Here is a 13,807-nt window from a genome sequence, read left to right on the forward strand (position 1 = left end):
CCAGGCCACTCTTTGTCCTCCCTTCCTTTTCGGGCATCTTCCCGTGGTATGTGATGCTGGAGTGCTCCAGGTTCGGCCCCTCTTCTTCTCCGTGTATCCCACTCCCGGGTGTACGGGGGCTGAAGCTTGCCCCCCCGCCCCCCGCCACCTAGAATTCATGTCCCCCTGGGACCTCAGAATGTGATCTTATTTGGAAGTCAGGCCTTTGCAGATTTAAGATGAGGTCATGCTGGGGTAGGATGGGCCCCAAATCCGATGGCCGCGCCGGGGAAAAAACTGATTCAGAGTCCTGCTCAAAGGCCACCTCCCTGGGCCACCTCCTTCCCCCTCTGGGCCCCATGGCGCTCTGTCTACCATATTCCTGTCACATATCAGAGCAGTATGGCGATTCACTCGTGGGTCAGTGTGATGGTTAATTTTATGGGTGAACTTGACTGGGCCACAGGTGCCCAGATATTTGGTTAAACGTTATTCTGGACAATGTTTTCCAGTGTGTTTCTGGGTAAAATTAACATTTGAAACAGCGGCCTGAGTAAAGGTAATTTCCCTCCCTTCTGTGGGTGGGTCTCATCCAATCCGCTGAAGGGCTAGAGAGAAAACTTGAGTGAGAGAGAATCCTCTCTCTCTCTCTCTGCCTGTCTTCCAGCTGGGACATCAGTCTTCTGCCTTCAAGCTCAGACCTGAGCTGGAGATACCCCATCAGCTGTCCTGGGTCTCCAGCCTGCTGACCCCAGACCTTGGGACTTCCGGTCTCCATTCCTATATAAGCCGATTCCTTATAATAAATCTGTTTGGTGCCCATCGGTTCTGTTTCTTGGAAGAACCCAGACTAACGCAGTCAGCCTCTCCCGGGGGTTCAAGAAGGGCAGGAGTGGGATGAGCAGATGCACCTCCTTTCTGGACCCTACTCCCAACCAGCACAGCACTGGGCTGTACAGAACAGAGTGAAGAGACGGAGGGATGAATAAAGGAATGGTATGAATTTGCACCGGGAACATATGTTAAAGAGAGGCATCCAAATGTCATGCTATCTGCTACTTTTAATTTCTTTTAATTTCTTAAATGGTTCACCCCACTCCTTAACCAAGCCCCAACCAGCAAAGAGAATTTTCTTTCTTGTTATTGTGGAAAAATACACATAACGCAGCATGTACCATTTTAACCACTTTTAAATGTACGATTCGGCGGTGTCGAGTATATTCACCATGGTGTGCAGCCATCACCCCCATCTAGCTCCAGAACTTTCCCATCACCCCAAATGGAGACCCCGGATCCATTGGCAGTTACTACTTCCCAAGAGCCAAAGCGAGAGCTTCCATGAAATCCGCCCCGGGCTCTTAATTACGGCGGCACCAGAACCCGCTTGGCCGAGTCAACGCTCACACTGCCTTCGGGGAGGCGGGGTCTGTGGGCAGACGCTCACCTTCAGCGCTTCGTAGAGGTCATAAATGGTCCTCAGGTTGTTCATCTCCTTCTGCACTTTGAGCAGCTCTGGGTACATTGTAATCGGAAGATCGAAAAGTTTCTCAGCATTAGCCAACTCCTGGCGGTTCTTTTCATGTCTCGTGAGCTCCTTTTCAAAAATGGCTAAAAGCTCTACTCCTGGCAAATAAGTAAATAAATAGAAGCCATCCAGGAAGACACATTTAGAATTACCACAGCTTTATCTCTCTTTCTAACGGAAACCAGACGGCCAGGTCCATATGCAAAACTCTCCAGTTAGAAAATTCGGCGTCCTGGGGTGCCTGGGTGGTTCGGTCGGTTAAGCGTCTGACTTCGGCTCAGGTCATGATCTCACAGACCATGCATTTGCACCCCACATCGGGCTCTGTGCTGACGGCTCAGACCCCGGAGCCTGCTTGGGATTCTGTGTCTCCCTTTCTCTCCGCCCCTCACCCACGCACGCTCTTTCCCTCTCTCTTTCTGTCTCTCTCTTTCTCAAAAATAAACAAACATTAAAAACAAATTTAAGAGAAAATTTTGCCTCCTTCACATTATCCCTCTAAGTGGCTCAACTTGGGCTGCACATTAGATTCCCATGAGAGTTTTAAAAGTCTTGGCATCTGGATCACCCCACCCCCCACCCCCAGAACAAGAGAATTAGACTATTTGGATCTGGATGCCAGGAGTCACCGGGTTTGTCAGGATCCTCAGGTGAACCCAGTATACAGGCAAGGTTAAGAACCACTGCTCCATTCCATAGTCCCATAACATCCTTAAGCAAAACATACTCCACTGCCTCAGGAAGCCCAACGTGAATGTTCTTACCTTTATCAAGATCATCGCCAATAGAACCAGGGCCTTCACGATAAAAACGCTTTGCAAATTCCTCTATCTGCTGTTTGTAGTTTAATATTTCACCTCGAGTAATCTGCAAAGGGCAGGGTTGCATTAATTTATCCCGATGGGCATTTGTCCATATCTTTACTCAGAAAGTAAAAAAATGTAAAAGGTACCTCTGTGAACGTTCTCTTTATGCCCCCGAGAGAATGATCCACATTCACGGACTCATTGAACAGATTTGACCACATGCTTTTAATATTGTCAACCAGTTCTTTCTCTGCATCAGGAGGCTGACAAAGAAACAGGACAAACAATAAATGGCCAGAAATTTGGAACTGAAATTCCGGTCAAAGCTACTGCCTAGGGATTTCCACTTGTGACAACAGCAGGCTCGGTCATTTGGATCCACAAAAAAACTGCTTGAATTAGAAAGATTATATATTTGAGGCACCTGGGTGGCTCAGTCGGTTGAGCACCCGACTTCAGCTCAGGTCATGATCTCACGGTTCGTGAGTTCAAGCCCCACCTCGGGCTCGCTGCTGTCAGCCTGTCAGCGCAGAGCCCGCTTGAGGTCCTCTGTCCACCTCTCTCTGCCCTTCCCTCGCTTGTGCTCTCCCAAAAATAAATAAATCATTTTTAAAAGAAAGAAAAACTATATATTTATGATGAAAACAAAATCAGGATAAAATCATTTTTAAAAATAAGCAGGTAACACAGATAGAAAGAGAGATACCGTAGACAGATAAGCCCTTCATAAACTAGGACCCAGTTTCAGCTCAACTTAATCCCTAATTAAAATAAGGTTATCTTAGCTTGCTGATGCATCTAGCTGTGCTGTCTATCAGAAGCAAAAAGAAATCTCCCCTGATGAAATAGAACATCTGGAGCCTCCAACTCTCTCTACAGATTTGTCATGTACAATGTCCAGAACTCAATCAGAAATAACAGGTAGGTAAGGATCAAAATGACTTGAAGGAAACCAAGAGACACACAGACAATATAAGCAGACCCTAACGGAGTTTCAAATAATTTTACTTAATAAAGGAAACAAAAGGGGCGCCTGGGTGGCTCAGTCGGTTAAGCGACCGACTTCGGCCCAGGTCATGATCTCACGGCTGGTGAGTTTGAGCCCCGCGTCAGGCTCTGTGCCAACAGCTCGGTCTGGAGCCCGCTTCGGATTCTGTGTCTCCCTCTCTCTCTGCCCCTCCCTCGCTCATGCCCTGTCTCTCTCTCAAAAATAAATAAAAACATTTAAAAACAATTTTTTAATAAAAAAGTAAAAAACTAAAGGAAACAAAAGACAAAATTGGGAACTTTTAATTCTAAAAGTGTACATTTTGCATACTGTGCAATGTTATGACGAGAGGATCTCTAGCTTTCAGGGTGACTGCTCAGTGAAGGTGTTCAGAGCAGTCAAGGAACACACAGGTTGCAATACAAGTCTGATCCAAGTGCAGACTTACGACAGCTATTTGCTTCTTCTAGTTTGTTTCTCCAGCTGATTCTTTCTGCGTGAATGTGAGGCACAGTATGCAAAATTTTGTATACAGTTTCAGGGAGAGGCCAGGCCCCCTCAAACTCCTCCAGGGACTTCTAAAGTTCCTTTGAGCCACCCTGAACAACTGTAATAAAGGCAACTGAATTATTACCGCTACCCATCTCTCTTATCATCCTAATCCTCTCCGACTCTCCTCCCTCCCGCTTATTTTGTGAAAGCCCTTTATTAAAGGAAATTAACACCAGAAACGGGGCTGGGGGGGGGGGGGAATTGACATGATCTCCAAAGAAAAATACAGCCTGAGCCATACCAGATCAAGAAATAATCTGTTTTCATTATTCTGAATAACTGTGGGTTTGCTCTACATTTAAATTTTATTACTTAAAGTCATCGTTGAGAAGTATTTCCGCAAAGGGTCTTAGAATTCAACCCAACTGTAAAAATGCTTAAGAAAATCCATGGGGCGACTGGGTGGCTCAGTCAGTTAAGCGTCTGACTTCGGCCCAGGTCACGATCTCACCACTCGTGGGTTCGGGCCTGGAGTCAGGCTCTCTGCTTTCAGCACGGAACCCGCTTCCAATCCTCTCTCTCTGCCCCTCTCATGCATGTTCTCTCTCTCTCTTTCTCTCTCAGATAAATACACATGAAAAAAATCCTTTTAAAGAAAGGAAACTGTTCACTCACAAAGAGGTTATACATTGCCATGGTGCGGTATCGCTCCTGGACATCCCTGTATCTCAGTTCCATGACCAAAGATTTACTTCTAATTTCTGCAATCGTGGCAAGGACAAACTTGAGGTCTTCAAGGGTACTGGGGCTCTTCTTCAGGTTTTTGGCCAGGCTCTGCAAAAGAGAGGTCAAAGGACACCAAATAAACCTAGAAAACACAGTCCCCAACAGAGACGTGATTTATCACGAGAAGTAGTGTAATTAACCCCAGCGATACCTCCATCTCTTCATGGAGGTGATAGAGTTCCTCCCTGGCTGACTCATTGAGAAGCTTTCCCAGCGAGGTCACCCAGGACCTGGCGTTTTCCTGCACCGTGCTCGCCAGAGGCCCCAGCTGCAGCCTGATGCAATGCTCGTCCTTAACTAAGGGGTGGCGCATGACTTCTTGGGCAATCTTGGAATAGAACTGCAACTTTTCATCGTAGGACACACAAGGAGGTTTCTTGGAGGCGAACTTCTCCATCACGATGGCCTTGTCCAGCTTCCAGAGAGGTCGATACCTCTTCCATTTCTGGAGGTACTTCATAAGACTGATCAGAATCCTGTGGACGTTTTGGGGGATCATGACGGCTTGTTCAATTATCTGAGGGTTCAGGGAGATATCATCGTAAAAGCTTATTACAACGAGTTCTTCTTCCTCCCCCTTCTGAGGAGGGCATTCTATACAGCTGCCATTCATCCATCGGACAAAATGCTGGTGAAAGAAGAACCAGGAAAAAGGACAGCACTTCAGCATTTATTCTGCTTCCTATGCATAAAGTCACGTGACTTGAGGAGTAAGTCTCGCCAGTCACAGAACCTCGTCAAAAAAAGCTGATTTTTGTTAAGGAAGTACATTTCTGACATTTTGTGAAAGGACAGGTAAACATTCTTTTTTATTTGAAAGAAAGCATTTATGAACATAAAATAATGCAGGCTTCACCAGGAGCCTCAAATCCATCTAGTGAGGGGGGTGTTAAATTGGTATAAAATGTTGTGAATAATATCCAGAATGTTGGGGCGCCCGGGTGGCTCAGTCGGTTAACCGTCCGACTTAGGCTCAGGTCATGATCTCACGGTCCCCACATCGAGCCCCCCACGGGGAGTTCGAGCCCCACATCGGGCTCTGTGCTGACAGCTCGGTGCCTGAAGCCCGCTTCGGATTCTGTGTCTCCCTCTCTCTCTGCCCCTCCCCGGGTCGTGCTCTGTCTCTCTCTCAAAAATAAATAAACATTAAAAAAATTTTTTAATAAAATAAAATTTAAAAATACCCAGACTGTTTCACAGAGAGTCTTTCCTACTTATTTACTCCTTGGAAATTGTTTGTTTCCCTCTTCAAAGACGCAGTTATATAAAAGCTATAACGTAAGGAGAATTTACATAACTGAGGTTTAATAAACAACTTTACTTGTACAGATTATAAAATATATGCAATTTATTAATTTCCAAGTACAGTTAAATTAACTTCCCTATCTACATCTATACTCATTTTTATGCTTTAATTTTTTTTTTCAACGTTTATTTATTTTTGGGACAGAGAGAGACAGAGCATGAACGGGGGAGGGGCAGAGAGAGAGGGAGACACAGAATCGGAAACAGGCTCCAGGCTCTGAGCCGTCAGCCCAGAGCCCGACGCGGGGCTCGAACTCACGGGCCGCGAGATCGTGACCTGGCTGAAGTCGGACGCTCAACCGACTGCGCCACCCAGGCGCCCCTCATTTTTATGCTTTAAAAAAATGCCTGAAACATATTTGACTTTCTGAACAAACCAAGTAAAGAGAAAATGTTAGTGTCTTGAGGGGATGTGACATCCCTTATCCATAAAAATGGCCCCATTTTCCCATTGTTGGTGAGACACAAACTACGGGTTATTGGCCAACAGACACTCCTTTGACCCCATTTGCATAGTTGAGAGCCAGCTATGTGCCAGATGCTGTTGGGGGCGCGGGGGATTCAAAGGTGGACAGACACACAAGGTCCATGTTCCCATGCACCTTGCATTCTAGTGGCACAAGAGAGTCATGGATAGATGAGCGAGGAAAGAAGAAAAGGTCAGGCAGCGGTAGGCGATGGGAAGAAGATGGAACGGGTGATAGGACAGAGAACGAGGAGGAGCCATCAGGGAAAAGTCTGGGGGCAGAAATTTCCAGGCAGAGGGAAGAGTTCACGTAACCATCTCAAGGAGGAGCAAGTGCTGCTGCTGGAGGCCGGTGGGGCTGAGCGCGGGGGAGCACGAGATGTAGCAAGTGAGCTCAGGAAGGCAGGCAGGTGCCGGACTGGGAGCACAGTGAGGAGTTCAGCTTATGTCCGAATGCAACGTAAAGTCGTCGGGGGGGTTGCACAAGAGATCTGACGTGAAGTGATTCGTATTTTAAAAAGAGAATTCTGACACCCCCCCCCCCCGCCACCCCGTGGTGGAGGAGGGGGTGTGGAAACATGCGATCGTCTAGGGGAGGGATGCCGGGAGTCAACCAGACCTCCGATGGGCGGGACAGAGGTGGACAGAGGAAAGTCTAGAATCAGGGCCGGCTCCTGGGCTCCCGGCTCGTGCATCAGGGCTGCTGCGGGCGCCGCTTCCTGCAGTAGGGAAACCGGGGGCAGGGGCAGGGTGCAAGACGGGAAGTCGAGAATTCCACCTTGGACCTGCCAACACCAGGGTCGGAGGGGACACATCGAGGAGGCAAGAGACTTGAAGAGCGGGGTGGGTAGTAGAGAGGTCTGGGCGAGGATGGCATTAAAGGCACGAGACGGGTCGGGATCACACGGAGAGGAGAAAAGGGAGCCTGGATCGAGCCTTGGGACACCCAGGCTCTCGAGGGCTGGAAGAGGAGCCCAGAGGAGGGCAAGAGTCTGGACAAGAAGCAGAGCGGAGCCCATGCTCTCCGCGGCCTCGGCGACGTGCTCCCCAAAGCCGGCGGGCCTGGCGGCCGGTGGCCACAAGCCCCGCTGTGGATCCACAGACCCCTCCGCCCTTACCTTGGTGATCTCCACGCAATTTCGGACACAACGGACGCACATTTTGTCGATCTCATTCGCGTTGGGGTGGAGGATGATCTCGGGCGCCGTCAGGATGGTGTCCGTTTGGAACAGAGGGACGTTTCCCAGGATTAAAGAATTAAAAGACTGCAAATTCCTAAGAGGGGTTAATAAAAAAAAAAAAAAAAAAAAAGACAGACAGACAGACCCAGGACTCACTGGAGTGGAGTATATCCAACACTTGACGGAAACGGCTGGTGTCACAAAAATCACACGTGAGGGGCGCCTGGGTGGCGCAGTCGGTTAAGCATCCGACTTCAGCCAGGTCACGATCTTGCGGTCCATGAGTTCGAGCCCCACGTCAGGCTCTGGGCTGATGGCTCGGAGCCTGGAGCCTGTTTCCGATTCTGTGTCTCCCTCTCTCTCTGCCCCTCCCCCGTTCATGCTCTGTCTCTCTCTGTCCCAAAAAATAAATAAACGTTGAAAAAAAAATCACACGTGAAAACCCTCTGTGTGGAGTAAGACGCTCTGGCGTCATAGCGGGCAATGAGCACTGAGTTTTATTATGTGCCCCCGTTTTGGCCTACACTTATATGTAGTTCATTTCCACTTTGGGGAAGTGAATATCTATTAGTTGAAAGACACCTGAGTAACAGTGATGACTTCCAAAAGCTGTTCCACATGGTTCGGGAAAGATGGTCATAAAACTGGCTTTGTCTTCTCCCAGAAAGGGCCCTCGTCTTGTGGCTCGCTCCTGGTCCTCAGGATTCAGCTAAAACGCGGCCTCAGGGTGGCTTTCTTGAGCACCCCCTTACAACGGCCACTCCGTTTCCTGTCCCAAAACACTGTGCTGCTTTCTTTCTTTCACAGAAATCATCTTGGTTATGTCTGGGTTCCTGGTGTTTTGTGTCTCTCCTATGAGGATGGAAAAGATCCAGAAGGAGAGGGGCCCTGTCTGGCCTGGTGCCTGACACACGCAGGATCTAAGAAACCTGTGAGTGAATGAATGAGTGAATGAGTGGATGGATGGATGGATAGATGGATGGATCGACAGACGGATCAAGGGAAAGCGTAGCATATTAAAAAAGGAAACACTATAGGAGGTGCCCTGTGTAAGAAGCTGCTGCAGAAATCTAAGAAGCAATAATGAAAAGAAAAAAAAAAAAAGAAGAAGATAAATGAAACGTGTAGAAAACAGATTTTTGTAAAGGATCAACGTAGTGAAATTTGTCAAACTGGGTCCAGGAAGCAAGACGACCAAAGGTATTTATTTTATTTATTAACGTCTTGTTCCCAAGTGGACTTCAGCAGCTCACAAGAATGCTTTAACTGTAGTAAGAGACCCTAAACTCAAAGTGGGATAAAATAAAGAGACACGTATCACAGATGTTTAGCAAAGTGATGCTGGACCAGGTTCGCATCCTAGCCGTTCTTCTTACAAGGTGTGTGTGTGACCGAGGCTAAGAAAGTCGCTTAATCTTCCAACACACTGTGTCCGGAAAACGAGGGTGAGATTGCAAAAGGAGTATAACACGAGCCTTCAGAGTAAGCTCTCATACGTGTTAGATTCAAATACACACATATATGCAGAGGGTACGTATAGAGTCTAGAGTCACAAGAACGTAACTGACAATGCAATCGTAAATACTTCTACGTTTGCTGCATTTAGGCTACAAATTTGGTTCTAAGTTTCCTAGCAGTCAAGGAGAAAAGGGAAATCTTTCAAGTCAACGATCCATAGTATCCACACCGTTTAAACACAAAACAACAAAAAACAAAAAAAAAAAAAAAGAAAAGAAAAATAATACTTTCTCAGGAGGCTAAGCTCAAAAGGGACACTAGAGAAATTTCTTCGGGGGTCCTTCACATAGAAGACATTGACTGTCCTAGGGCGGCTTCCCAGAATGATCCCACGGGGGATAATTTCCTTTTCCGAACGTTGAGGGGCCTGACAAGAACGTGAGCCAAATTAGAAAGCCATCCTTCCCTCCTGTGAGCACTCTTTGACCAGAAAGCAGACTTACCGTCCAAATCATTTCTATTCTGCACTCTATGACCCTTCCTTTAACTACTCCCATGCATAAACTCCTTTAGTCTATGCACACTGCCTTCACGACAGGAAACGAGGTGGACTTACTTCAGGATGAGCTTTGTCAAGACGTCATAAATTTTACGTTCCCAGTATTCGTAATAGAAGGCCAGTTTGGGAGCCTTGCCTGTGTTGGTGTGGATGACCAGGCCCTCGACTTTGGTCAGCAGAGGCCCAATGGCAAGATACCACCTGACCATGTGGTCCGCATCTTTGGCCCTTTCTCGCTCAATGTGCTCGAAGAATTCCTTCACGCCTGAAGAGGAAGACACCGGTTACAGTCCTTCGTGAACACAGGGAGGGATGTTACTCGCAGAGCCATCCGAACGCTAACTGCAGATCTTAAAAATACAAAAGCAGCCTCTAACCTAGACCGCAAGCAGGAAATACGTCAACACCAAAAGTTCACGACACGCCCTAAGTAAAAGAATAAATGACAACACAGGGATGTGCACTGCGTGTGCCAAAGCACACCACGTGCAAAGGGCGGCTTTTATTTTCTCTGGGCGACTTTGCTTTTCTTGAATTGCTTTTAGACTCATCTAAGACCGCTTAAAGGATGTTGCTTCAACAAGTAAACGTGAGCCCATAAAAACACAATCTGTGTTACTGTTATGAAGTTATTGCCAAAGTTCTACTGGTCCCCACAGAGTCAGGGATCCGTGAAACTAAGCAAGACGTAAAACAGGGCAAAAAGCAAGAATTACTCATGATCCTTTCCAGTAACTGACTAAGACCTTTAGGAACGGTCTTATTCCGAAACAAACGTGGGGGAGGGGTGGGGGTGGGGTGCACGCCTGTGCGCACGCAGCCATGACCAATGGGTTCTTTCATTTAATTTCTTCTGTAATCAGAGAAATAAGAAATCATATCTACCTGGGAGTTCTTCCTCACTTTTAGCTGCTGGATATTTAAAGAGATTTACAGACTCTATTAACGTCAGCCTGGAAGAAATGTCGTCTGAATTCTTATGAATCTGGTGGACAAGGGACTCGAATTTCCCAATGGCCTGTTTGCACCGAGTTATGTAGTCAGCAATACCTTCGGAAGGAGAAAAGAGAGAGAGAGAAGAGAAAAAGATGCTTGGCTTTCAGCTCTTTCTGTCCATACCCCGCCGACCGACATCAGAATGTTAATATTGGCATCCCTTCCCAGGAGAGACCATGTTCATTCCATCCCCTTGGGTATTCGTGGTAGCAAACATCCACGTAGCACCCTTGGGGACCAGGACAAGGAGCCCTGTTCTCAGAGTCAACTGAACGATACATTTCTCCTGCTCAGATTTTAGCAAATCATCATCTAAAGCACTGTGAGGAGAAACAGAAGGTCCAGCTCTGTTGTCTTCTCACTGGCATGGCAACCTGAACCTACACCCTACCCTGATCCACGTACATCGCCTTTGGCCTGCTGCTTAGACAAGTAACCAGCAGGGGCGCATGGGGGGGCTCAGTCGGCTAAGCTTCCGACTTCGGCTCAGGTCATGATCTCATGGTTTGTGAGTTCGAGTCCTGCGTCAGGCTCTGTGCTGACAGCTCAGAGCCTAGAGCCCGGAACCTGCTTCGGATTCTGCGTCTCCCTCTCTCTCTGCCCCTCCCCTGCTTGTGCCCATGCTCTCTCACTCTCAAAAAATCAATAAACGTTAAAAAAAATTTTTTTTAAAGAAAGAAAAATAACCAGGAATAATATGAATAGTCAACCTGGATTAAACACATGTGATCGGTCACATAGCGGTCTAAGCATATTATTCTGTCATCAATTTTTTACAACAGTCCTGTGAATTGGGTACTAATATTATGCTGAATTTACAGATGAGGATATTGAGCCTCCACAAGGTTGAGTCACGTGGGCAGAGCTGATCGTTTAACCCAGGGGTTTAGCTCCGGAGCCCAAGTCCAAACATACGTTTTCCACCCAAAGGAGATAGGGAGAAGAGAAGGAAATGACAAAAGAAGGGAGAAGATTTGAAAATAAGGGAAAGAGGAAGAAGGGGGAAAAAGAAGAACAAAAATGCCTTTTTAAAAAAGTAAAGGGAACTTCTATTTCCAGGAAGAGGGAGGAGATGTGCTTTTCCTTATTCCTCCTGCTAATCACAGTTAAGAACCCTGCACATTATCTATCAAACAAACATGACTCTAAAAAGTGGAGAGAAGCCAACTGGCTGGGGACCCAAGGGTTCACAGTGATGAATTTCCTGGGTTCTTTTTCCTTCTATATCTCAGATGCAGAGCTGAAGAAGCTGGCAACCATAAATGCCAAAGTCCAAAAAGAAGCCTGCTCTCTTTAGCCACAGGACCAGGAAAGGGACATCCTGGCAAGACAGAAAACTTTACAGTCACTGCTCTACTCCAAACTCCATAGACAAAACCATGACCTCACTCAAACTCATTCCGGTAAGAGCCAGCTGAAGAGCCTAGATTTCCACCTTCATAAAACTGTGATGAGGCACCCCAATGTCTCTGCTCCTCATGCCTGTCATGATCGCATCAGAGAAGGCCACGGAGGCAGACGGAATTACGTTAAAAAATTAATTGTATGTCTATAGACTAGTGGCAAACATGTGGACACCAAAATTAAAAACACAGTATCATTTACAACCATTCAACAAAAAATTAAATACTTCAGCATAAATCTAACAAAACACGTACAAAACTTGTATGTTGAAAATGACACAGTGCTAATGAAAGAAATCAGGGGCATCTGGGTGGCTCAGTCAGTTGAGCGTCCAACCTCAGTTCAGGTCATGATCTCATGGTTCCTGGGTTCGAGCCCCACATTGGGCTCTGTGCTGACATCTTGGAGCCTGGAGCCTGCTTCAGATTCTGTCTCCCTTTCTCTCTGCCCCTCCCCTGCTTGCATATTCTCTCTCTCTCTCTCAAAAGTAAATAAACATTAAAAACATGTTTTAAAATTAAAAAAAAAGAAGTCAAAGATCTAAATAAATGGAAAGATATACCATGTTCATGGATCACAAAGCTCAACCCAATACAGATATCAATTTTCCCCAAACTGATATACCGAGTTAACATAATTCCCATCAAAATCCCAGCAAGCATTTTTTGGTAGATACAGACAAGATTATTCTAAAATTTACATGGAAAAACAAAGAAACTGGAACAGCCAAAACAATTTGCTTAAGAGAAAAAATGAGTAGAATCGGGCTACCTACCCAATTTCAAGACTTAGCATATAGCTACAGACACATAGATCAACAGAACACAAAACCCAGAAACAGACCCATACAAATATGACCAACTGGTGTTTTACAAAGGTGCAAATGCAACTTAACGGGAAAAAGTCACCCTTTTCAACAAATGATGCTGAAGCAATTGGATAGCCATGGTCAAGGAGGAGGAGGAGAAATTAGCCTCACCTTAAGCCTCACACTTTGTACAAAAAAAAAAAAATCAAGATTGATCACAGACTTATGTATAAAATATAAAATTATAACAAACTTGGGGGGAAAAAAAGGAGAAAATCTTTGGGATGTCAGTCTAGGCAAAAAGAGTCCTTAGACTTGACACGAAAAGCATGATCCGTAAAAGGAAAACTCGATAAATTGGGGTTCTCAAAATTTTAAACTTTTGCTCTGCAAAAGATGCTGTTAGGAGAATGAAAACACAAGCTACAGACTGGGAGACAATATCTGCAAACCACGTATCCCACAAAAGGCTAGTATCTAAACCATATAAAGAACTCTCAAAGTAAAAAAGCAAACAATATAATTAGAAGATGGGCAAAAACACAGACATCTCACCAAAAAAGACATACAGATGGCAAAGAAGCACACGAAACGATTCTCAGCATCATTCCCCAATATAGAAATGCAAATCAAAGCCACGAGATCATCACAGAGCTACATGATGGCTACAATTTTTTAAAAATAGTGATAATACCAAAATACTGGCCAACATCCAGAAAAAGTGGAACATACATTGCAGGTGGAAATATAAGATGGCACAGCCAGCTCCACGGCAATTAATTAAAAAAAAAAAAAAAAGACTAAATATGCGAGTAGGATGGGACCCAGAAACTGCACTCCTGAGCACTTATCCCAGTGAAATGAAACTCACGTTCACATAAAACCCCACACACAAATGGCTTTATGGCACAAACGTCTACTCATCATAGCCAAACCTGGAAGCAACCCAGATATCCTTCAACAGGTGAATGGCTAACCTAACTGTGCACATTGAAACCATGAGATTTCAGTCACCAGAGGAACACACCACCGATATGTGCAACGTCTTGGACGA

General features: G+C 45.9%; 1 protein-coding gene across 1 annotated transcript in view; it reads right to left on the bottom strand.

Moving 5' to 3' along the window:
• The window catches only part of DNAH10 (dynein axonemal heavy chain 10), a 147,762-nt gene that overhangs the window by 86,130 nt on the left and 47,825 nt on the right, over nucleotides 1–13,807 (bottom strand). The window contains 8 exon segments of the mRNA XM_047826686.1: nucleotides 1,424–1,602; nucleotides 2,269–2,371; nucleotides 2,457–2,573; nucleotides 4,466–4,624; nucleotides 4,728–5,204; nucleotides 7,466–7,622; nucleotides 9,603–9,810; nucleotides 10,431–10,595. Of these exon segments, the coding sequence (XP_047682642.1) occupies nucleotides 1,424–1,602; nucleotides 2,269–2,371; nucleotides 2,457–2,573; nucleotides 4,466–4,624; nucleotides 4,728–5,204; nucleotides 7,466–7,622; nucleotides 9,603–9,810; nucleotides 10,431–10,595 (1,565 nt within the window).

This window comes from Prionailurus viverrinus, chromosome D3 (genome assembly GCF_022837055.1).
Source record: "Prionailurus viverrinus isolate Anna chromosome D3, UM_Priviv_1.0, whole genome shotgun sequence".
Lineage (NCBI taxonomy): Eukaryota > Metazoa > Chordata > Mammalia > Carnivora > Felidae > Prionailurus > Prionailurus viverrinus.